Consider the following 22,847-nt stretch of genomic DNA (forward strand, 5'->3'; position numbering starts at 1 on the left):
GGACAAGGCTCAAAGTAAAGTACATGCGTGCATCTATTACTCATCCTGTGAGTACATAAATGTATCGTCACAGTCCCTCTGTGTGGATTGGTTTAAGGTTGAGGCTAGGCTAGGTTAGATTTAGGGCAAGACTGGGGTTAGGCAAATGTTTATTGCCTAACCGCAAGTCAGTATACTTCATGATGGATGAAAGAATGACTGTGTGTGTGGTTGCATGTTTGTGTCAATCAGGCGGTTGGTTGGTCTTTTTGTTTGTATTCTCTCTCTTCCGTAGGGAGCAACTCTCCCTCATCATTAGTAATGAACCAGCTGCGGTGAAAGGCCGAAGCCACAATCTCAGCCCAGAGAGACAGATGAATATTTGATTAGTCCTCTCTTTGCCTTCATGTGTGCACGTGTGTGTGTGAGTGTGTGTGTGTATGTGTGTGTGAGAGGAAGTGAGAGAGAAAAAGCCCAGTGAGGTCAGTGTAAAGTCTACATCTTTCCATTCCCCCCCCCCCCCTCTTGTTTTTCTCACTTTTACCTCTCCCTGCCTTTTTTCACACCATTCCCTTCGTCATCAGCCTACACCTCTCCACTCACTATACTCTCCTGTACTTTGATTTATTTTTCTCTCTCAACACCTCTCTTCACCCTTCTGACACTTTCTTTTACCATTTCTCTTCCTCTGTTTCTGCTATAGGACTGTGCAGAGACAGAAGTGGACAGGAACAAGTGCTGTACCCTGTGTAACATGTTCTTCACCTCTGCAATTGTGGCACAGTCCCACTACCAGGGCAAAACCCATGCCAAGAGAGTCCGCCTGGTGCTGGGGGAGCCACCCAGTGTACCCACAGCCATAGCCAACCCCACAAACACAGGTATCGCACACAGTCTAGTTGTTATATTGACCTGTGTTAGACTTTTACATAAAGATTAAACTCAGATATTTAACTTAACGTACTAAAGCTGTGCAGCAGTTTGCAAATGGTGTAGTAAGGCACGCTAGTGTGCCTTTGAGCCAAATCCTGGTGTGTTGTGAGATTTTATGACAACCATAGTTATAAATGAAGGGAACTCCAGTCTCATTTTGCAGTTGCTGGACGGTGGGATTTATCCGTGTGTGATACATCAAAGGCCCTGAATGACACCAAGGAAGTTAATAAGGGGAAAAAACACATTTTCTTGTGTTGAGTAACTACCTATCACTGCAGAAGACACACAACTTTTAGAAATGAGAAAAAAAAACTGTCAGCAGACACTATCACAAAAGCTGCATGTCTCTTGGCTACAGAGGTGTCAACACTATTCAAATGCATCACCTGTGAGAAGTTTGCTAATGCTAAGAAATTGCCAGGCAAGATAAAGAGGCTCTTGGAAACCAAACAACCATTCTGACAGAAACGCAGCCCATTTCAAAAGCTTGCTGGATTTGAACCACATGCAGCAGGGACTTTTGTTGTCTGATAGTTGGAAAGGGGCAAGGCATATGGTAGTGGACAGGCAAGTCTTGCAAAAAAAGAAAATTACATGTCAGAGGTCCAGATGCAGCAAATAGATTGTCAAAAGTGAGAATAAAATCGAAAAAAGATGTGCCCGACAACACAGAAGCTGTTTTGCACAGATATGAACACGGGCATGCCTTGAAATATTGGCTTGCCTCAAAAAGTTTAAAAAAACCACAGTCACAGTGCTTTGTTTCTGTTACAGCAGTCACAGCAGCAGAAGAAGTCAAGGCAGTGTCCAAATATTCTTTGAGCTTCGGACAGCAAAGTAAAAAGAGCATTAAACTGTTCCTTTAAGGAACAAACAGCAGACACAGCTCTGCTCTTGGTCACAGGTTGTTTTTGGTGGATCTCTGCTCTCTTTGCCTCATCCTCCATCTTTCTTTACTGTTGTTGATGAGAGACAAAGCCCCTTCCAGCAGTCAACAGACTACCAGCTACCAGCTAACAAGCTAGCTAGCTAACATGCCCTAGCTAACATGCTTCTGTCATGCGCTCATTGTTGCTATATTACTGTGCAAAACCCTTGAGCCAGTCCTTATTTCTTTTTCTGTGAAACATTGGCTGATTTTTCACTCATTTTCATAATGTTTTTGTTGTTTTCTGTTTTATTTTGTTATTTGATTGTTTAAGCTGACTCATTCAAGCATTAAAAAACTGCTGTGTACTTAGTAAAAATGAAAGGAAAATAGTCTCTTTAGTCACTTTGGTATTAGCACTCTTTTTCAAAAATCACCAACAAGATGCATCCCAAATAGCTATTTTCTGAAAGGTTGGCATATTTTGGCAAAAAAAATCAAAGGAAACTAGACAAGTTGAATAACAAAAGAAGAAGTCTATGAAACCATCTAATGCAGATGAACCATATCTCAAGTCATGTCCATAAGAAACAGGAAAGAATCAAGCAAAGATCTGACAGAGGAACTGAGAGATGTGTTTGGCACTTCAGTTAAACCATCTAATATTCACTGTCAACAAGCATTTATTAGGAAGGGAAACAAGGATAAAATGCTGTGGTATTAAAGTAGGTAGAACTGGACTGAAAATCGGTGTTAAGTTGTCTTTTGTAGTCATAAATCCAAATTTTGAATGGATTAAAAACATGCTGGAGGCTCTGTCATTGTTTGGTGCTGCATTTCACCAGTGGGGTTGGGGTTCTTGTCAAAACTTCTGGCATTATTAATATAGAACAAATCTGCCAGGATTTGATCTACTATTACCATCATGAAAATTACAACAATTTTTGAGTTTAGCAATGATCCCAAACCCATCACACAACATTGTTGAAACAGTGAGGGATTGTCTTGACAGCAAATAGAATAAAACGCAGCCAAGATCCGAAGATCTTTGGATGTCCTTTAACAATTCTCAAGAAGTATTCATGAAGACTACTTAAAGAAATTACAGCAAAGCGTGCCTTCAGGCTGTGTTTTAAAATAAAGGTCATCATACCAAATGTTGACTTACAAGCTTGTTAGAATAGTCCAAACTCAGTTTTTTGCCTTATTTGCATTTATGTTTGCACATATATCAACAATTCACTGCACCTCTTCCCCATTTTCCTAGGAAAATATAAAGAAGTAAGGGATAGCTCAAGGCTTTTGCACACTGCTGTTGGTTACAAAAACCCTCTTTAAAATATACAATGCTGATATCGATTGATTTGGTAAGAGAAGTGATCCTGATGAGTGCAGAGGTGTTCCAAAAGCCCAGCTCTGTGAGCACAGTGCAAAAACATGTTCTGTCCTGATGGTGTTTTTTGTGGCAACAACTTTAAATGCTGTCAATGGTGAGCTTCACAGGATGCTGTCTCTCCACGTGGGCTCTTATACATGTCTATGTTTCAAAATTTGACAGTTTGAATCATTAATTGTTGGCTTATATTCTTTTTTACATCATATGATTAGAACCTTGAATCAGAAGTGTTAACTTTATTCTGGTTAATAATATAACACATTTAAAGCTCTTAGACCGCTACACTAGGCATTTTGTCTCTTTAGCATTTAAAAGGTATGTTAAAAATTCCTTTCAATCATGAAATCTCAACCAGACTATTTGATGCACCAGTATAGCATTCATTCTTTCAATCATTCAGCAATACATAACAGACAGAACACAATCTATTATTCTTCCATGCTAAGCTATGCATCTATAAGTTCTCATTCCTGATCTTAACACAAAAAGCCTGTCGTCACTAGAGACCATAACTCAGTTGTCAAATAGACTCTCACCTCTGCTCGTATACATCCCCTCTTTGTGACATGTTTTACTGAACTGAGAACTATTTTTACTTCAAAGGCTTTATTTTTTTTATCTGAAGTGGATTTGGACAGCTTTAGTGATGGTTCAGTCAAAACTACTAGCCTGGGATTCAGGGGGAAATGTGTTTGAAAATGGCAACATGCCAGAGGCCCAAGAAGTAAAACTTAGCAGATGAGGCACACAGAGAGACATTAATTTATAAAGGTCTCCTGATTAGTAAAATGTGTTTTTTATCAAATCAAGACATCTGCTGATTGATATTTTTTTTTGTTGAAGCACAAGATTGTTCAAGATTAGTGTGTTTTTAAGTGTCTGTGCTGCTAAGTTGACTCCAGGGGAGCTTTACATAATGTGATTCAAATTGGATTCAAAGGGGAAACTCACACAGCTATAAAGGCACAATCGCTACAAAATGGAGTGTTATAATCAAGCCCCTGAGTGACTTTTGCTAAACTCTGGCCTACTTTTGGGAAAAGTGTCACTTCTGTACAGGCACTGTCGTGCAGTTTGCTTCGTTTTGTGACAGTAGGACCTGAAGGAAAAGAAACAAGAGAACAAGAAGAGAGAAAGAGTGACCTGGGAGAGAAGAAGAGGATTTCAGGAGAGATTAGAGTCAAAAAGCACCCTTCATGATCATTCCGAGATGAGCGCGCCACAGAAGATGCACAGCCAAGCTGACAGGCTTGAGCACACATGGACATAGAAACACACACATGCACGCACAATCATTATTAGAAAAACACAGAGGCAGGATGACTGACGCAGGCACTCATGGCATTCACTTGCATCTCAGGACACTTGGACACTAACAAACACACTAACGCATATTCCCACAAACATACAACACAGTGAGGTTAGAAATAGTAGAGTCTGTGTGTGTTGGAGAAGCCTTTGAGCGGTGGAGAGCAGAGATCGTACCTGCGCTCCCTCCCCGATGCGCATCACATCCCCATACACTTCAACCCAACACCTCTTCCTCCAGAACACACACTATCGTGCACACTGCCTATGCCCCACTCTGTGAAAAACACTTATTTCTGCTCCACTGTGCAGAGATCACAGTCAGGAGAGGAGAAGTGGTGGTGCATCAAGGGATAGAGAGGAGAAAAAACATCACAGGGTCTCTCCCTGTTGCTGCTCATCACATGCAGTTCCGTAGAGCTGTCAGAACCGAGGAGTGTCATTTACGCACTGGCACACGCAAGCACACATGAATGCTACACCGGAGATTTGATGATGGACTTGCCTTTGAGCTTTGAGCAATAAAATAAAATGACAGTAAGAGAGTTGCAGGGTTGAGTTTTGAAAGTGAGACGATGGCAAACACAAGCAAAGGGAATGTGAGTGGGTGTGGTTGGTGAGATGAACAGAGACACAGCCATAGATACAGTAACTATGTGAACAGAGCCTGAAGACACATCAAGGTATGAGGAGCCAATCAGCTCAAAGGGCTGGAGTCAATCCGGCGCAGGCCCCCACACTAAAAAAGACACATAAACGAACCCACCTCACACCCGTGGTCACTGGTCAAGGATTCATGCGGGCATTTGTTAGCAGTGAGACGATGGTTGTTGTGAAAGAAGTGATATGACTCATCTGAGCTTCAAAGCATGTGTGAGTGGGCTTTTGTTTGTGATATAAAATGTGAACTAAACGTGCGGCATCGGGGCTGTGTACTCACAGTCAGTATAACTCAAGAGTCATTGACACATTGTGGATGGCAAATCGGCACATTTGGACATGCCATCTGGCACTGTAAGCTTTCTCACGCAATTTGGCTGTGGACATAACCCCCTCCCTACCATCCCTTCTCAGGATGATTTGTTTGGTACACATACTGTACCTTACACATGCAAGCAGCTTATTCTGGAGCTTCTTTCACACACACACACACACATGCACGCGCACACATATACAAGACTTCACACATTTTCTTAAGCGTGGCTTACACATTCTGTCCGCCACCCAAACACCCACATTCACACACAGACACACGAGTAGCCACACGCATGTACGCAGTTTTCGCTGTGAGAGCTACAACCCCGTCCTGTGGACATGTCCGTGCCTGTTGGCTATTAATGGGCAATCACCATGGTAACCAGTGCCATGTCATGAGTAGCAGGTCACCTGGAAATCTGCCGTTTCTTTCTTTTTTTTTTTTTTTATTCCCTTGCAGAAGAGAGGAGAGGAGAGATGGTACAGGTTGAAAAAAAAAAAAAGATAAAACAGGAAGGTTCAGAAGCCAGTCTCTAGCACTTGCAGACTGGACCCCGGAGTGCAGATGGCCTCCTTCCAGCCCTCATCTATGCTCCACATATGTGGCTCACAGCAATCCATTTGCTCTTTGCTCTCAGCCTTGATGAGTACAATCTGATTACGGAGTTTTTAAATGTAAATGTGGTTTTTCAAGCATGTATTTGAGAATTCATGTGTCTGCGAAGAGTATGTGCGTGAGAATCTGTGCAAATGCATCAAATTTTCATGTTAACGAGTTTCATGAAAATATTTTCATTTCATGTAATTTTCACATTAGAGCTTGATTTGCATTTGAATTCATGTTAATATCCTCCCTCCCTCACTCTCCCTTTCCTTATCCTGTTCTCATTTCCTTCTACAGTATCTTACCCTTGACTTGTCTCTAACTCCTATCTTTTCACTTCTGCTTCCAGATTCCTCCCCTTCCACCCCACTGCCCACAGACCCCGCGTCGTGTCCCCCTCCTCCACCTGCCCTACCCTGGCCCATGGCGGTGGTCAGTGGAAATGGTGGGAGAGAGGCTGGGAAATATTGCTGTCTGTGTGGAGCCTGGTTCAACAACCCTCTGATGGCCCAGCAGCATTACGAGGGCAAGAAACACCGCAGGAATGCAGCCAGGGCACGCCTCCTGGAGCAGCTAGCAGGCAGTCTGGATGCCACAGAGAGCACAGGTCAGCCTCTTGGACCCAATCCCAGCAAAAGTGGCAAGTGAAAGGCAGCAGGGGTGTTACGACTTTGTCAGAGGAAAGACGATAAGTGGGAGTGCAAGATGCTGCAAGATGTGCAGCAGTGAATGAGGATTCATGAAATGCTGATATGCCTTTCAGTGTGGGGGTACATATCATATGTTAAACTGAGGTAAGGCAAACCAGTTATTCATTGATAAATTTAGCACCATCAGCACTACTTAGTGTTGAGATCTCAGCTTACATGCATTTGGATAAAAACATGGCAGTGTTTTTGCAAGGATTAGCCAAAGCTTCTTCTTTAAGTCAACTACCTCTACATTCCTACTGCTGGTATCTGTCTCACTAAGGGTCACAACACAACAGTATATGTCAAAAGCTGTATGTGAAGTCTCCTGGCACATTGCAAAAAGCATACTTAAGAGATAATGCAGTGCAGAGCAGAGAAGGCTCAACAGGTGAAATCCACCACATTACATGCATGCATATTTATGTGTGTGATGATTCACACAAAATGACACATGAAATGGTCAAACATTAGTAAATTAAACGAGTAAATGTGGAGATAATGGGGCAATGATTCCAACACTCACACAAATATTTCTAACAGATGGGTACTTTAATTGAATTATGAATAGCATTTGGCACAGAAACCACTTTCCCTTCTCGGGTTCTTAGGAGTGATATCATCCAATATCACCAAACATTATCCTACTTCAGCAAAGGAGTCCAACATGCATTCACGAGTGCCACACGACACCTCTACCGCACACATACAAGTTTGACGCATGCTCGTACCACACAGCACACAGCCTGTGACAAACATAAATCCACTTGTGAAGCCGTAGCAGTACCATCCGCTGCATGCTCCAGGTGCCATGACACAAATCATCATCTCAAGAAGCCAATCATATTAAAAGCATGAGTCATGTTGCCGCCTACACTGGCTCAGAGGCTTTAAGTGGTGTCATGTTAGATATCATCCCCCCATTCACATACTGTGACCCAGATCCCACAGACTCCAAATTTCATAATGTAACCATGGAAAACATTTTTTTATTTAATTAGAATTTTGTTTATTTTTAAGACACTCGTCCTCATTGAAGAGCAAGGCTGCACTGTAAAATCTTTTAACTGCCCTTGAACAGGAGATGTTTAACGGGTCGAAGTTTTCTAAGTGAGCTTGCTGTTGCCGTGATTTATTATACGTGCCGTCATTCATGTGTTTGTTCCAAGGCCTTTAGTCTGGAACGCTTTGTTCACTACAGCGCAGCTCCATTGTTTGTACTCGTTTGTTCTTGAGTTAGATGAATTTCCATTGGTCCGAGATTCTCACGTCAGATTGGCTTTTTATCACCACTTAAGGTGTGAAGTCACAGGTGTATCAAGTGTAATCGCAGTGGGAGGGTCGAACAGGAGGTGGCAGCTGAACTAAGCAAAATACGCACAGGAGGGGGAGGAGAAAGGAGGAATTTGGCTTCTGCCAAGCACAGATTCATCTATGTCCTTTTGTCCTCATTTTCCCTTTGTGGAATAGTTTTCTCTTTACGTTCGTTTTATCTCTTTCCCACCCCCTTCCTTCTGCCATACTCAGTCTTTGTTTTGGTTAGGTTGTGTCTAAATGTGTGTGTTTGTGTAAACCACTGTGGCGTCCAATCTGGCATCATGTCTCATCTGTCATCCTTATTATCTCCCCCACAAGGCACAGGTGAATTATTTGCACGCCAATATTCTCTTACTCTCCAAACTATGGCTACAGAGTCTGCCTACTGTGTTTTCTTGTTGTGTCCTATTGATGATATTGACCTTTACTTGTGTTGTCTCATCCCCCTGTGGCCATGAACGAAACTTATCATAAGACCTCTTGACATTTAAACACATGCAGGTTCTTATTTTTTTATATGTATTTCTCTGGTTTAATTGCACAGACGGGACACAAGCAAGAATGTCGTGACTTTCCACAGCTAGGTGCCAGGCGAAATCCTTGGAGATGGATTACAGTGGTGGACAAGGGAGTAGCTACTGACGAGGGATGGGGCCCGGCTGACTCGGCTGTGTCTTTACATAAATCATGACAGGGGGAGAAACCCCTTAAGACAGAGCCAGCGCATTGTCTCTGCTCTCTGGAGACTCCGAAGAGAATTAGAAGCAGTGAGATAAGCGTCTAGGAATGGAGAGTGTGTCTGCGTATGTGTGTGTGCAGGACCCAAGAGAGGGTGAAGCACTAAAGCCGAGAGAAAATTGTGTGTAATTGATGACTGTGCCAGAGTTGTGAGACGGAGCTGACCTCCTCTCCCACTTACTGTGACACAGTCACACATCAGAATTACATGCAGAAACACATAATACCAGCTCGCTCTGGGAATTAAAAACAGTTTATCTAACAAAGCAGTAAATTTACCGAAAACCAATATATACTTTTAGGCTTTTTTAAGTATTCTTTGAGGATATATTTCCTCAGTTATGTTAAAAGTACCCAAAAGGTCTTATTTAACCCGATAAAATGGGCTCAAATAATAGTGTTATGTGGAAAAGTGACTCATACTGAAGAACATGGAAAATTATCACTCAGCTCCATTCGGCAGCGTGCAGCATTTTAACATTTTTTCAGCTCTTTGTTGTTGTTTAACAGTGCAACTGGCACATCTTTCTTTAGGCTCATCACCCTTGACGGTGTCATTTCTAGCAGCAGCAAGCAGCTGTTCTCACCAGTGATAAACCAACTACCTGTCCAGCAACACATCATGTGAAGTAAGCAGCTCCCTAGTGAATGTAGTGGAGCATTTAGCAGCTAAAGACCTGTGTATTTCCCTCTGGAGTTATTATCGACCAAAAGCTCAGTTAAAGACAGGAAAATAAAGTGAAATGTTGGACTATGAAACACTAGAGATGAGAGAAAGATGCCACTAAATGCATTCCTGTTTCCATTTCTTTTGCCCATTTCTATTGGTAAATCAATTATACCAATAATAATTATTATTGTGTCTTTCAAAAGTTTTACTGAACGACTCTGGCAATAATCCCCAAATCCATGAACTTCATCTTAATAAGCTACCTTTAAGAATTATTAGTTGCTTACAGTGAAGAAACTAGAAAACTAGAAAAATCTAAGAGAATCTGGAAATCCTTTTTTAAAAGCAATAGTTCACAAAGATAGTTTCCGCGCCTGGTAATTTTTTCTTTGTCTGAAACAGATGGTCTCTCCAATTACTGTCACACTGGCTGCAAAAAAATAATTAGTCTCTCTCTAAGTCCTTCAAAGTTTGCTGGTAAAATTCCACTTGGATTTAATCTGACTCTCACCCAAATCTCAACCCCTCTCTTCTATGGTATTTGCGATATATTCCTTTGAGAGGCTCTGTCAAGTATTTGCTGCAGACTGTTAGTTTTGATTGCATCTCAATGGGCTCTTCTTGGATTCAGTTCATTTTTAATCTTGCAAAGCGCATGGTAAACTAAAGCACAAAGGCTCTGGGGTAGTAAGCGCTCCATAAACTAATATCCTACAAGAAGCATGAATAACATTACACGTGAATACCCTACAGTGAGTGCAAATTAGAGGAAACTCTACCTTGAATTTATCCATATGAAACTTGATGTTCAATAGTTGTACAAGGCCCATTTCCCTCCCTCTTTGTCTTCAAACAATCCCACCGTTCACCAAAAGTGTGTGCAAAACACTAGATTTCACAACTGCTAGTGCTAACCGCTACCTGAAATCCCTCTGAGCCTCTCACATAAAAAGGAGCTGCAGTCAGAGCTTGGCAAGCGCATGGTATTGGAACGAGCCACAAATATCATGCTCCAAATGGGTCATTAATGTTGCTTGAGTTGGGACATAGTGAAAAAGCTGAAAGCTAAAATTCATCACACACTGAAACTGCAGCAGGATGTTGAATTTTGCTGCAACAAGACTCTTGAAACAAACATAATTTTCCCAATTTTCTAAGCACAAAATGTAGCTCATTACTTTTTTGACAACCGTTTAGGCATCTCCACACCAGGGGTGCCAGCAATGCCAGAAGGCTCTGTACGTTAAACGACAGCCACAAACAGCTCCACACCCACTGCCTTAGCGCTTCTCACCCCCTCTTTTCTCTCTTCTTGGCATATCTTCTTGTGTAATTAACAAGGCTTAGAACTCCCTCACAAATACTGCTCATGCTTGCAAAAAAACCCTACATTCACAACCCTGAGCCACGTGCTGTCCCTACCGTTGCACACGCACTTTCCCTGCGTGTAATTAACATGGATTAGGGCACAGTGTGGTCTTATGCCAGAACTGCTTTATTAACCAAAACACGTTATCTGTGCATGTGTATATGTTTATGCGTGTGTTTACAAAAGGCTGGTGCTGACACAAACTGCAGCATATTGTATATCTCTGCTACACGGGCAGTCAGTGTGGAGGTGACATCAATCAGGCTAAAAGCAGGAAAGCTGCCTTTGTCTGCGAACGTGTACACATGCACATGTAACACACTTCATAATCACACATAAAAGAATAGACCTCTTTATGTAATCCTTGCAGCAGTATAGAATTACGGGGAAGAGAGAGGAAAGAAGAAAGAGAGACTTATCTTTCCTTTCTTTCTAAATTATCGCTTCTCCAATTAATAGCCTTTTCATTTAGAGAGAACAGAAGTAATGACATTTTGGCAGTGGAAGATGTGCCGGCTCTCTTTTTTCCCACTCTCTCTGTCTCTCTTTCACACACACATACACACAGAATTAGTTATTAGCTCCTAATAGTTGCAAAAATATCAACATTTAAGCCAAGACAGCAGTTGCTTCAGGCAACTAATTCAGTCCTGGCTTTCTTGTAAATGACTGCTTATCCTTAATCACCCCTGAAAGAGACTAAGGGACTCTTGAGGCAACAGGGAGTAGATATGCCACATTATGCAGCTCTAGCCTAAACGACCTCCCACCACTCCTAACTATATTACAACTTCATCTCCCAGTGTACTTCACCAATTACCGCTACGAAAGGTCAAAAGGTGATGGAATACTAAGACAAGTCATAAATCTCAAGGACGATAATGACAGCAGCGAAAAGGGCATGTACACACAAGCAGGCACACCCCAATTTTTAGTTGCACCGCATAACTAAAGTTTCACACCCATTGTCAGAAAATTACAATTTAAAAAAGGACAAACTGAGAGGGAGAGGCTTCAAGCCGTTAATTTTTGACTTGTTTTTGGCATACAACCCCGAAGTGTCAAGGCAGATTTTTCTTTTTCCGATGGAAGTAAAGTTCTGCAGTGACGGCTCTGCAGTGTGCAAATAGTGAGAAAACAAAAATAGCTTTTCATTGTATCTCTAACAGGGGAAACACGGGCAATTATAGCGTGTTGCTGATTACCCAGAGAGATCATTTCCTCTGCTTCCTTTTATGAAAAAGAAAGACGATTTTAAAATCGGTGCTCTAGTTACCACGGGACGTTATTTTGGGGCTTGGATACACATTTTTTTGTGGTCATTAAACCCCAGCATGAATGCTACATCAATGCTGCAGTGTAATAAATCATTATCCATTCCCTCCTCTGTTTAAAACATCGTATTATTCTCTGGATATTTCCTCTCTTTCACTCGCTTCTTCTACCTAATCCCCATCTCCGCACCACCAAATCTCCCTTCTCCCCACTCCATGAGTATCTCCAAATTCATCTATCTATTTTTGGGTGTTCATCGCGACCACCTGCAAACCCTCTAATTAGTTAACATCTGTGTCTGAGCTGCACCAACTCAAGCTTCCATTCACCAACACAATACAACTGTGCATGCACACAAAGCAGACATGCACACATCCCACTGTGCTGTTCGTTTCTGATTCCTAGAGTCCAAATTCTTCTGCGGTACCCGCCTTTCTAGTGCAAGTTTTAAAAAGGAACCCCTCACACACACACAGGCACTAAAAAGAAGCGGGCACTGATCCAAGGATCTAAAAATGTAACTGGTTTTCTGCTAATGATCAGTCTAATCAAATCTCTTTCCAGATGCACTCTAATTAGGAAAATTACCCAGCACTACTGAGGGTAAAAATTAGACTGTTACTTAGTGTCAGTACAGATTTTTATTGTTGCTCATGTTGGGCTCACTACTACTAGCTGGTGATCCAAATGATGATGATGGTGATGACAGCTTTTAGGGATTGTTATAATACATACTTACAGAAAGTGACTTACAGTAACTATAGTATGTTTATGTCTCTCTAGGGCTGCGAAGTAGTTACTCTTGCAGTGTCTGCAGTGTGGTCCTCAACTCCATTGAGCAGTATCATGCACACCTCCAGGGCTCCAAGCACCAGAACAAGTGAGTACAACAACATACAGCAGATTTATACTTCTGTGTTAACTCTACATCTTAATGACATGGCATGCACTTCCTTGGATAAGCAACTACACTTTGCCATCAATGCAGCCTCCACGGGTATAAAGATCTATAAAGATTCACTGTGCAAGTATATTTCAGGCATTATTTTAAAATGTCATAGTCATTTTCGGCTTTTAATGATTTCTTTGAACTGTTCTTTTTCCAGCTCAAAGTCCAGTGCTAATACTTTCAAGCAGAAAATACGCATTTTTACAATTGTTTGGTGTCTGATTTTCCCATTTGTAAAAGTTGTTATATGAAACTATATTACAGTTTGTAGTTATACATTATCAAGAGCGTGGCAACTCTGACTCACATGTGAGTGCTGTTCAGTTAATACATTTTATTTAACGTTTGTATTTCACTTTCCAAAGTTAGCATTCCAGTTAAAGATACTTTCAAGCTAAATGTTGCCTCCTTATTCAGAAGCAGGTCACTACAGTGGATTGTTATACTTCCTGATACATCCCAAAGGTTGTGGCTTGCTAACCAAGAGCTAACTAGCCAGCATAGGCTGACAACTCTCAATTTCTACCCTCTTATCCAAATATGGTTACATTTGATTTGTAAAAGCAAGACAAATGCAATGCAAATACAATTAGATTCAGAACAGAAACCACAAACTAATGGGTGACATCATACACTTTCTATGCTCATGTTTATTACAAATTAATAAAAGTCTTGACTTGAAATAAAAATAGAAAACAACATAGATTTAATGACAAGAGCTGACTTGTGTTGTAAATGCCTAAGAACTGACGTTCACTTATTTACATTACTTTTACTTTACCATGCTGTGTGAGGAAAACCATTTGGGGCTGTATTTATCACTGTCACAAAATATACTATAAAATAGTTCCAACATTAGAAGCGGTATGTTGTTTCAAAGAGTAAGGACTGATGGTTCCATTAGTTTCTGTTTTATCGGATGTATATGTGAGTAAAATGAAATATAATGAAAGTTCCAGCAGATTTGAGAATTGCAAAAATAACAATGTGGAATTTATTAAAATGAGTCTTTCACAATTAGGCTTGGGTCATTACTGATTTTAGAAAATCCCAAGGAATCACAGCCGGTGTGTGAGAAATTATATCCACCCGCAGGATGAGACTGTGATATGGAACCGTTACATTTCATGCGTTTGCCATGAGATAGCTGTCAGCATGGTTATAGGCAGGTTAATGGTGCTCGTCTGTGTGCGTGCATGCATCTGTCTGTATTTAAAGGAATACAGTGTAAATTAAGTCTTTTATGAATGTATTTGTCAGATAAAAGGGCGCTCGAGGATATTATATTGTTAGTGCAGCTTTCTGCTGTTTTGTTTTTCTTTTGTTAGAAATTTGAAGCTTTTTTTATTTTTTGGTATTTAACTACCCTAGAGCGTATAGCTGTCTGGGCTGCACAGACTAAACTTCTGTAAGCAAGTTAACTCTTAGAGACTGGTGGGTGTAGTGAGAAAAGCAGCAGCAGCTATAACAAGGATGAGAAAGGCAGCGAGAGAAAGAAGTGAGAAAAACAGAAAGCAAAGATTTTCTTTAATCCATGAAAAAATATGTATTCGGTTGTAAGCATAAAGAGCAGATGATGCTCTGTATGTTTATCATGAGAAACATCAAGCCTGTTCTGCCAGCTTTAAAGATTATACAGTGTGAGGACACTTTAAAATAATTGACATATGTTTTACCATTGCCTGCACAGTTACTTTGCTTAACTAAGTCACACTATGGAAAACAGTGGTGAAAAAATTGGTGCAATGAGCTTGCAGTCTCGTTGCCTTTGAAATAGTTGCGTTAAAAATGGGTCCAGGTCTGTGACAACTGGCAGTCAGTTGCCATCTTCAAAGCAAGTTGCAGCGATGAAACTCCAATAAGATGGTATCAGTCTGCTACCATCAGTATGAGATTAAATGGGGTCAAGTTGGCAAATGCATGTAATCGGTTTGTGATAATAAGGCGATTAACTATGATAAATTGGCAAAAATTGTAAATCTGTTGCCTTCTGCATGCACAAAAATTCACATTAACTACTTACTGCAACAACCAGTTTTTCCTTTGTTGTAGTGACACTAAAAGGCGCATTTTCAGACGGTGTTACATTTCAAATAAAGTCTTCATGCAATTTCTGATTTTTCATTTGGATGATTCAGGCAAAAATGTTATAAAAACCAGTGGATGTTAACCAGAACCCACCCTTAACCCTAGAAATCTCACTAATCATCTGATGGCTGTTTAAAAAAAGGAGAAAGTGTGTCTACAAGTCAGGCACAGAGATAGAGGCAAAGTTTAACCACATTTTTTTCCTACCCACAGTGCTGTCTGGCCCTACTGTGATTTACTGAGATGCAAAGAAGCTTCTCACAGCGGTACAAATAGTATCTGATGTACTAATCAGAGGCTTGTGTGATTTGAAAATGAGAATTAGCAGGTCCCGTTTTGTAGTTGTTGAACTTTCATGACAAGTTCGGGTAATAACCTTGAGTAACTCCATGATTACATTTCAGAAGAGATGCTACTCACTCGGAGGAAAAAGTATTTTTTTAATACTTGGTGGTAAGACTGAGGGTCACAGAAGTGATTTCAGAAGTCACTGTTCATTTACTTCCACATACCAGTAAGCAAGGTAACTCAATCTAGTCAACCTTGATAAGAGCATAAGCTAAACTCCTGACATGTGCAATTGTTGAGTTGTATAATGTCTCTGTCCAGAGACGGTAAATCATGGGGAACCAGTGGCTCATAACTCTCTCCTTCTGTCAGTTTTACTGTCACAAAGCAGAGAAGCGGGCAGACACACTGGAAGAGTCATACTTAGGAGAGAGAATGAGAGAGTAAGCAAGACAGATAGGTACTAGAGAGACAGCACGCACCACAGACACCGAGAGACAGATGGGACGAGAGATGCAAACAGACACGTTACGTTTGGGACAGAGGAAAAAGAAATAAAACGGGTATACAAGACACGACAAAAGGCTAATAAGGAGGGACAGACAGACATACAGCAATGAAGTAATACAGACAGAAAGATGCAGAGTAAAACAAAATCACAACAGAGTAAATCTCCTTAAACTGAACTGAAAGGTGGGACCAGAGATATGTGGAGCAAATATATAGTGGACAGTGAGATGAACCCATTGTTGCAGACAGCTGTGAGGTTTTACTGCTTAAGATGGAGGTGATGGATTTACAAGGCATGATAGATGAGCCACTGAGGGAGAGGTACCAGGACGATTTACAGGGAAACCACTGAAAGGTCACTGAACAGAAACAGAGGAAGTCCCTCACACATTTTATCTGACAGGCTTCCAGGAAGGTTGTCAGAAACATAGTTTGCTGGATATGTCTGCAGAGTTCGTCTTTAGTCGTTTCTTTTAGAACAAAGGCATTTACTCAGGTTTGTTCAAAACATTAGGGCATAAAGTTTATAATGCAATAAGTGCTTTAATCCTATAGGCATGAAAAAAATCTCTCATAAGACACCGTGTAGTCCTGTGAAAAAACCCACGATTTATTAGCAGCAGTAACTTGAAATAATAATTTTCTGTATGATTTTATCCACGTCTCACATCGTTGTGGAGGAATTTTGTCCCACTCTTCTTTACAGCTTTGATTTGTTTAATTGAAGTTTGTGGACATTCATTAGTACACAGTTCTCTTAAGTTTCCGCCACAGTATTATACATTGGCTAGTTTGCTTGGGAGCACTGTCCTGTTGTATGTACCCAATTTTGGCCAAGCTTTATCTGTCAGATGGATTGCCTCATATTTACCTCTAAATTACTTTGTTATTCAGGGGAATTCATGGTGTACACAGAGACTGCAAATTGTCCAGGTCCTCTGTCTAAAAAATAAACCCCAATCATCACTGCTTCACCACTGCGTTTCACAGTTGGCATGAGGTAGTCGTGCTAATATGCTGTGTTTGATTTTCACCAAGCATCTTCACTTTGGTCTTGTCTGTTCAAAAGACATTGTTCCAGAAGTTCTGTGCTTTGCTTACCTAAGGCGCGCTGCCATGTCCTTTTTGGACAGAAGAGGCTTTAAACTGACAGCCCTACCAAACAAGCCATACTTATTCAGTCTTCTTGTAACGTACTGTCATAAGGTTTAACATTTATCATGTTAACTGATGCCTGAACAGTCTGAGATGCCACTCTTGGGTTTTCTTTAAGTATTGCTGTGAATTTGCTGGAACATCCACTCCTGGAGAAATTGTAGCACTGTGCTACAAACACACACCTAAATGCTCCAGAGCAGCAAAGTACCCCTGACTTTATAGAGGTGTTCAAACTTGCTGATAATCACTCAATCATATGATTGGCAGGATCAGGCTCCAGTGTGTGTACGTGTGTGTGCGCGTGTGTGTAGTTCAACAGAAGAAGTGTAGCGGCTTGACCATTTATAATGCAAAAATATTCGAAATTACCATCTTCTGTTTTTTTTATTGCTATCGTTTAAAGTATGCAAAAGTCCACGAGAGGGCCTTTATAGCACAAGCAATTTAAAAGTGTGACAGCTGTGAGCCCTTGTGGCGTTATTGCGTGCACATGCTAAATTCTGAAGTCTATGAAAGCAAAAACTGGTACTGTAAAAAGAGTCCTGCCAGCTCTGTTGCACTGCTGTTATCGATCCTCTGGGAAACAGAGAACAAGACCGAAGGTTCCACCTCATCAGTCTCACTTCCTCTGCCTTCACCCAGTCACTCAGATGAAACAGAAAACAGCCGTGTGTGTGTGTGTGTGTGAAACCAATAAATCTCTGATACGCACATCTTCTAACTGTTTCTACATCAGCACGCTTACCATTTTAGCCTTCGCAATAAAAGTGTAGCATCAGGTTTGGGTATGATAGAAAATATTCCACTTTCACATTTTATTGTGCTAAAAACATTTGAAAAGTATTTTCCTGCTGACATAAAAGTGCAAACGCAGTTCTATGCACACACCAAGGCTGCAGCACGAATAAAAGACCAGACAACTTCTAAGGAATTGCTAGTTTAGATATGAATGAGGGCAGTGCGTTTTTTTTCCTTTGGTTTAGTTGGTTTTGTTGGCTGGCTGGCACATGGCTTGAGTACAAATGTTTTTACCAAGTCTGTTTCCTTTAAAAAACAAGCTGTCAAGATGAAATGTCTTTTATATTTTTGTGCATCCCCTCGACCCCAAAAAGGAGGAGCGGATGGATGTGTGTTGAAATATGAAAAACCACGTGCAAAGGAAGCTTCTATGATTGTTCCTTTCACAAGACTGGATGGACAAGACTTTGGCAAACTTATGTGCAATCTTACACCCTAAGTTTAAATCTGTGTGTGTGTGTGTGTGTGTGTGTGTGTGTGTGTGTGTGTGTGTGTGTGTGTGTGTGTGTGTGTGTGTAATGTATGTGTGTTATTTCACACTCAGGATGAGCTTTGGCTATTGTAAGGAGCTTTCCAAAAAACACGGCTGACAGCGGCAGGGGATTAGCTCTCACCGAAGAAACATCCATGAAAAATGCATGTGTGCTTCTGCGTCTGTTTCTGGGGAGTTTGTGTACGAGCGTGTGCTGTTTGGCATTAGGAATGTGTCACCATAAAACAACAAGAGATTTCTGTATTCTTTAAACAGCTGGATGCATCAACCTGCCAGCTCTGCTTATCAGTACTGCCTGTTTCATACACAGTTAGCTGCAGGTCAGTTGAAATGCTGCAGAGTCCAAGCAGTTGCTTCAGACTGGCTGTTGTAATTGGACCTGTACAGGATGATAACAGCAGAGATATAACTTGATAAACTGGATGGAAGGCTTCCACACCTTACAGTATGTTGCAATTAAATTGATGCACCAAGCTGGCCAGCTGATAGAGACACAAGTAGGCAGCAGACAGAACCGAAACAGACAGATGAGCATTAGATCCCCGTGTTGGTTTCTAACTCGACTACTGCGTGCTAATGGCTAAGTAGAAAAAAGTGAAAATTAAAGAAGGAACATAAGGCCATCAGCCGACAAAAGCTGAGCTGGGATTTTTTTGCAGCCCTACTGCTGTGTAAAAATCTGGGAAGTCTTCGCATGATGGGAAGCAGCTCCCAGCAGAGACTGCAAGCCTGCACTCATAGCATGGGTAATATGAGATCAACTTTTAAAAGTTCTATGCAACTTTTTGCCCCACAACAAAAAAAACAATCATTTTGATGGCTGACATACAACACAAGTTAATCTAATGCAGATGTAGCCTGTATATGCTACAAATACAAAGCCGACTGAATTAATAACTAGGATGTAAAAATAAAGAAATAGTTTGTTGTGAAGTGTGCAGGAGGAACTGAGTAGTCTCCCATCCTGAGCAGGTCTGGTTGTACGGCTTCTTTGGATTGCTGCCAATTAGCAGCAGGGTGAACGGACTGGACGGTTTTCCATGAAGAAGCAGGAGTCAGCTACTTTTGAATCTTGGTCCAGATGTGCCGGTACACAGACACACTATAGTATTTATCAGTTATTTACTCTACGGGTATAACTTCCTGTTTACTGTGAACTGTTTGTCAAGGATTTGCACTAGAAACACTAATTTTTTTCCCACAAAGTTATCAATTGCAAGAAACAGCCGAATACACCAACACTAATGTGTCATATTTACCCTTTTATAATTGGAATTGCATTACCTCCATACAAATATTGCATTATTTACAGTTTCCATAAAAGAGATTTTATATTACCCAGAAAGTAAACATAAATAAAATTCACTATGATGGGTTTCAGGGCTGTCAAAATTGGCAAAAAATCATATTTTTAATCTTTAATTGTTTTATTTTACATCCATTAAGTTAGCTCATGTATTTAATTGCTTTACTCTTAGTATTAACTATTATTTATTTATAAAAAAACTTCCAGGAAAGGTTAGAGCCAGATAACTGTTTTGAGTTTACACCTTTTACCTTCAGTTCCTCAGCTTATGTTCTCTAATTAAAGCCAGCTAAATTATTCACTGCTCTCTCTCTCTGTGTCTTTACTCCTGCTGAGATGTGTCTGAAGGCTGGAGCAGTGAGAGCTGCATTAGGTGTGCACCAACACAGTATGTGCTGTTGCAGGTGGATAGCACTCAGTTAACAAGCCAGAAACTTTGCCTCTATCTCATTTTTTTATATTTTTATTATATATTTTAACGTGTTTTTCACAATTAAATGTCTGTCTTTTTAAATATTAATTAGTTCCTATAATCAAATCTAGAATATTAATCAACAGTACTACTTTGAGTGGTTTGGGCTTGCAAAACTTCTATCAAAGAACTCATAATTGACATAAAGACTACCTTAAAGGCTTTTTTAAGGCTATTTTCCAGTAAATATAAAGCATACTGACAGATCCAGATAAGATACTATGTGTGTAAAGATACACTGAAAGTAAAAAGTAAACAAAGAAAGGTCACTAATTACCTACTTGGAACCCACAAGTGAAAACCAAGTGCAGTAGAGTGTATTTCACTTGATGTGAGCTGTCAGTATGGTTATAATATATACTTATTCTCTGACCAATGACACTGCCTGAACTTTAACTGCCCATTTAATATTGTTTCCATTCACATCACCCACTAGGTTTGCATGGCCTTTGCTTTCTGGGCGCTTTGTTTTGATATATTTCGACCTCCGGCTTGCTTTAATGTGTGTTTATGTGCACTGTGTGTACTTTTGTATGATGATGCTGATGTTGCCGTAGGCCCCAGAGGTATGATGGTGAGGTCTGGGACAATCCATTTAGCCTACTCACCCTGGTAATTATTTAGCGTCAGAGAACACAGACACAAAATAGACTAATTCACATTTAAAAGGGAAAGGCTCAGAGAGAGGGTGGCAACGACAGTTGGAGATTACAGTGCTTATTGTAAGATAAATCCCATGCAAATGTCGACCTGCTAATAGGCCAGGCTTGCTATATGCATGCATGTGTAATAGCCCCAGCAATGTGTGTGTGCATCCTCTCACTGCTTGAGGCGAGGAAAAGGTTAATTCAGGATTCATCGGTTGGCTCTCGTCTCACATGCCCCCTCTGTCACACTTGAACACACACACACTCAGAGGTAGGCTCATGCCTTGGGCTCTTTTCATCTCCCCCAAAGGTATTTGTCCTTGTCTTCCCTTACACCTTTCACCCGAAAATCAGACAAACAGGCAGACTTTGTATGCAAGCACACACACACGTACACACAAGCTTACGCATACACCGCCCTGGGTGTTGCTGTCCGTTAACTTAATAAGGTAAGGGTGAGTTTTATTTATTTGATTTTTATTTTTTTAGGGTGGTGGTTTGTGTTGGGGGATGGGGTTAGCCGGATCATGCGTGAACCATGACTCACATCGCTGCTCCCTTTGCAACTGCCGCTGCTGAACTGTATACCTGACACGCAAAAACACACACACGCATCCAAAGCGTGCCAAGGTGACCTTCACATCCTCACTAACACCTCCCGCGGACACACAGGCTCGTGCACTCCTTCTGCCCTCTTTCGCACACACATTCTCATCCTCATATATCTTACATCCCACATGTGTGGCCCTGGGAGAGATTATTGGATTAGTTTATTTATTAACAACCCCATCCACTCACAGACCGTGACCTTTATTTGTACCCCTTCCTCAGCTTCACCTTCTAGTGTCCTGCTGCTTTTCTTGGCTCTGTCATCTTTCTAACCTTCATCGTTCTATTCCTCACCACGTAACACCTTGCTCATACACTGGACTAATAAAAGTATGGCAGGGCTTTTTTCAAGGATAGTCATCACCACTAAAATGTTTTCTTGACTGGATTAAATTGATTCAATCATAATAAATATTTTTTGTTAAGTAAACGTTAAAAAGAAACAGGAAAGCGCTTACAAATTTACTATGTCAAAAGTACTCAATGTAAAAGTTGAATGCATTATGCAAAAGGGAGGAACATGTTGGGTGTTTGTGTATTCACTACACGCTCAGCAGATCCCTCGACCATGTTGCTCTATAGAAACAGACCCGCCAAGGGACATTTTCCAAACAACATGATAAATAACCTGGTAATTAATGGAAGCTGGGACCTGCAAGTTCAAACATATTATTGAGCAAACATAGTATACAGACCTGAATTTAAACGCAATTACAATTCCCTCACATTTACCCAGGGAAAATTTCAAACCATAATATAAATCCTAGAAACCATTCACAGCCTTTACTTTACTTAATTATTTTATGGAAAATAAAGCTCCCTGAATCTGTTATTACACTGCCCTTTATGAAATTGCTTTATACTTACAATAAATAAATAAATAAATAAAGTATGCCACTGGCCTTCAAGCATCAGGGGAAAAAGCTCCTTGAGTAAAAAATATATATGTACCTCTCGCACCATGAGATGTGATAGAATTGCTCAAACATGCTGTAGTGTGTATCAATTATTTATTGTACAGGCGTGACTTCCCTTAGAAGTTATTGTGAAATGTTTGGCACAGATTTGCGCACTGCATGCACAAATCTTTTCAAAAAAGATTTTTTTTTTAAAAAAAAGGCTGCGCTCCATATTGCATTATTAAACAACTGGAGACATGCCCTTCACATGGAAGTCACAAGAAAACTGTGAAACAGGATGTTTTGACCTTGTGCAGCACTGAACATGTTAAAGGTGCTAGCAACATTATTGTGCGTTCATATGAAAACCAACTGTAAAAGCTTATTGTGGATTTGCTGTAGTACATATTTGTGCCACCAGGTGGAGCCTGTCACTGTTGATGAAGTTAAAAGGTGTACCTGCTAACAGGTTGTAAATTGTAAAACACGTGAGTCTTCCTGGTAGT

At 40.7% G+C, this 22,847-nt stretch overlaps 1 protein-coding gene across 2 annotated transcripts in view; it reads left to right on the plus strand.

The window, feature by feature from the left end:
• The window catches only part of LOC146374926 (zinc finger matrin-type protein 4), a 57,828-nt gene that overhangs the window by 31,266 nt on the left and 3,715 nt on the right, over nt 1–22,847 (plus strand). For both annotated transcript variants that reach the window (XM_084947912.1, XM_084947913.1), the window contains 3 exons: nt 683–860; nt 6,416–6,673; nt 12,908–13,004. In XM_084947912.1, coding sequence (XP_084804038.1) covers nt 683–860; nt 6,416–6,673; nt 12,908–13,004 — 533 coding nt within the window. The remainder of the gene's footprint in view (nt 1–682; nt 861–6,415; nt 6,674–12,907; nt 13,005–22,847) is intronic.

Source organism: Perissodus microlepis, chromosome 13 (assembly GCF_051167445.1).
Source record: "Perissodus microlepis isolate ML-2025 ecotype Zambia chromosome 13, ASM5116744v1, whole genome shotgun sequence".
NCBI classification, from domain to species: domain Eukaryota; kingdom Metazoa; phylum Chordata; class Actinopteri; order Cichliformes; family Cichlidae; genus Perissodus; species Perissodus microlepis.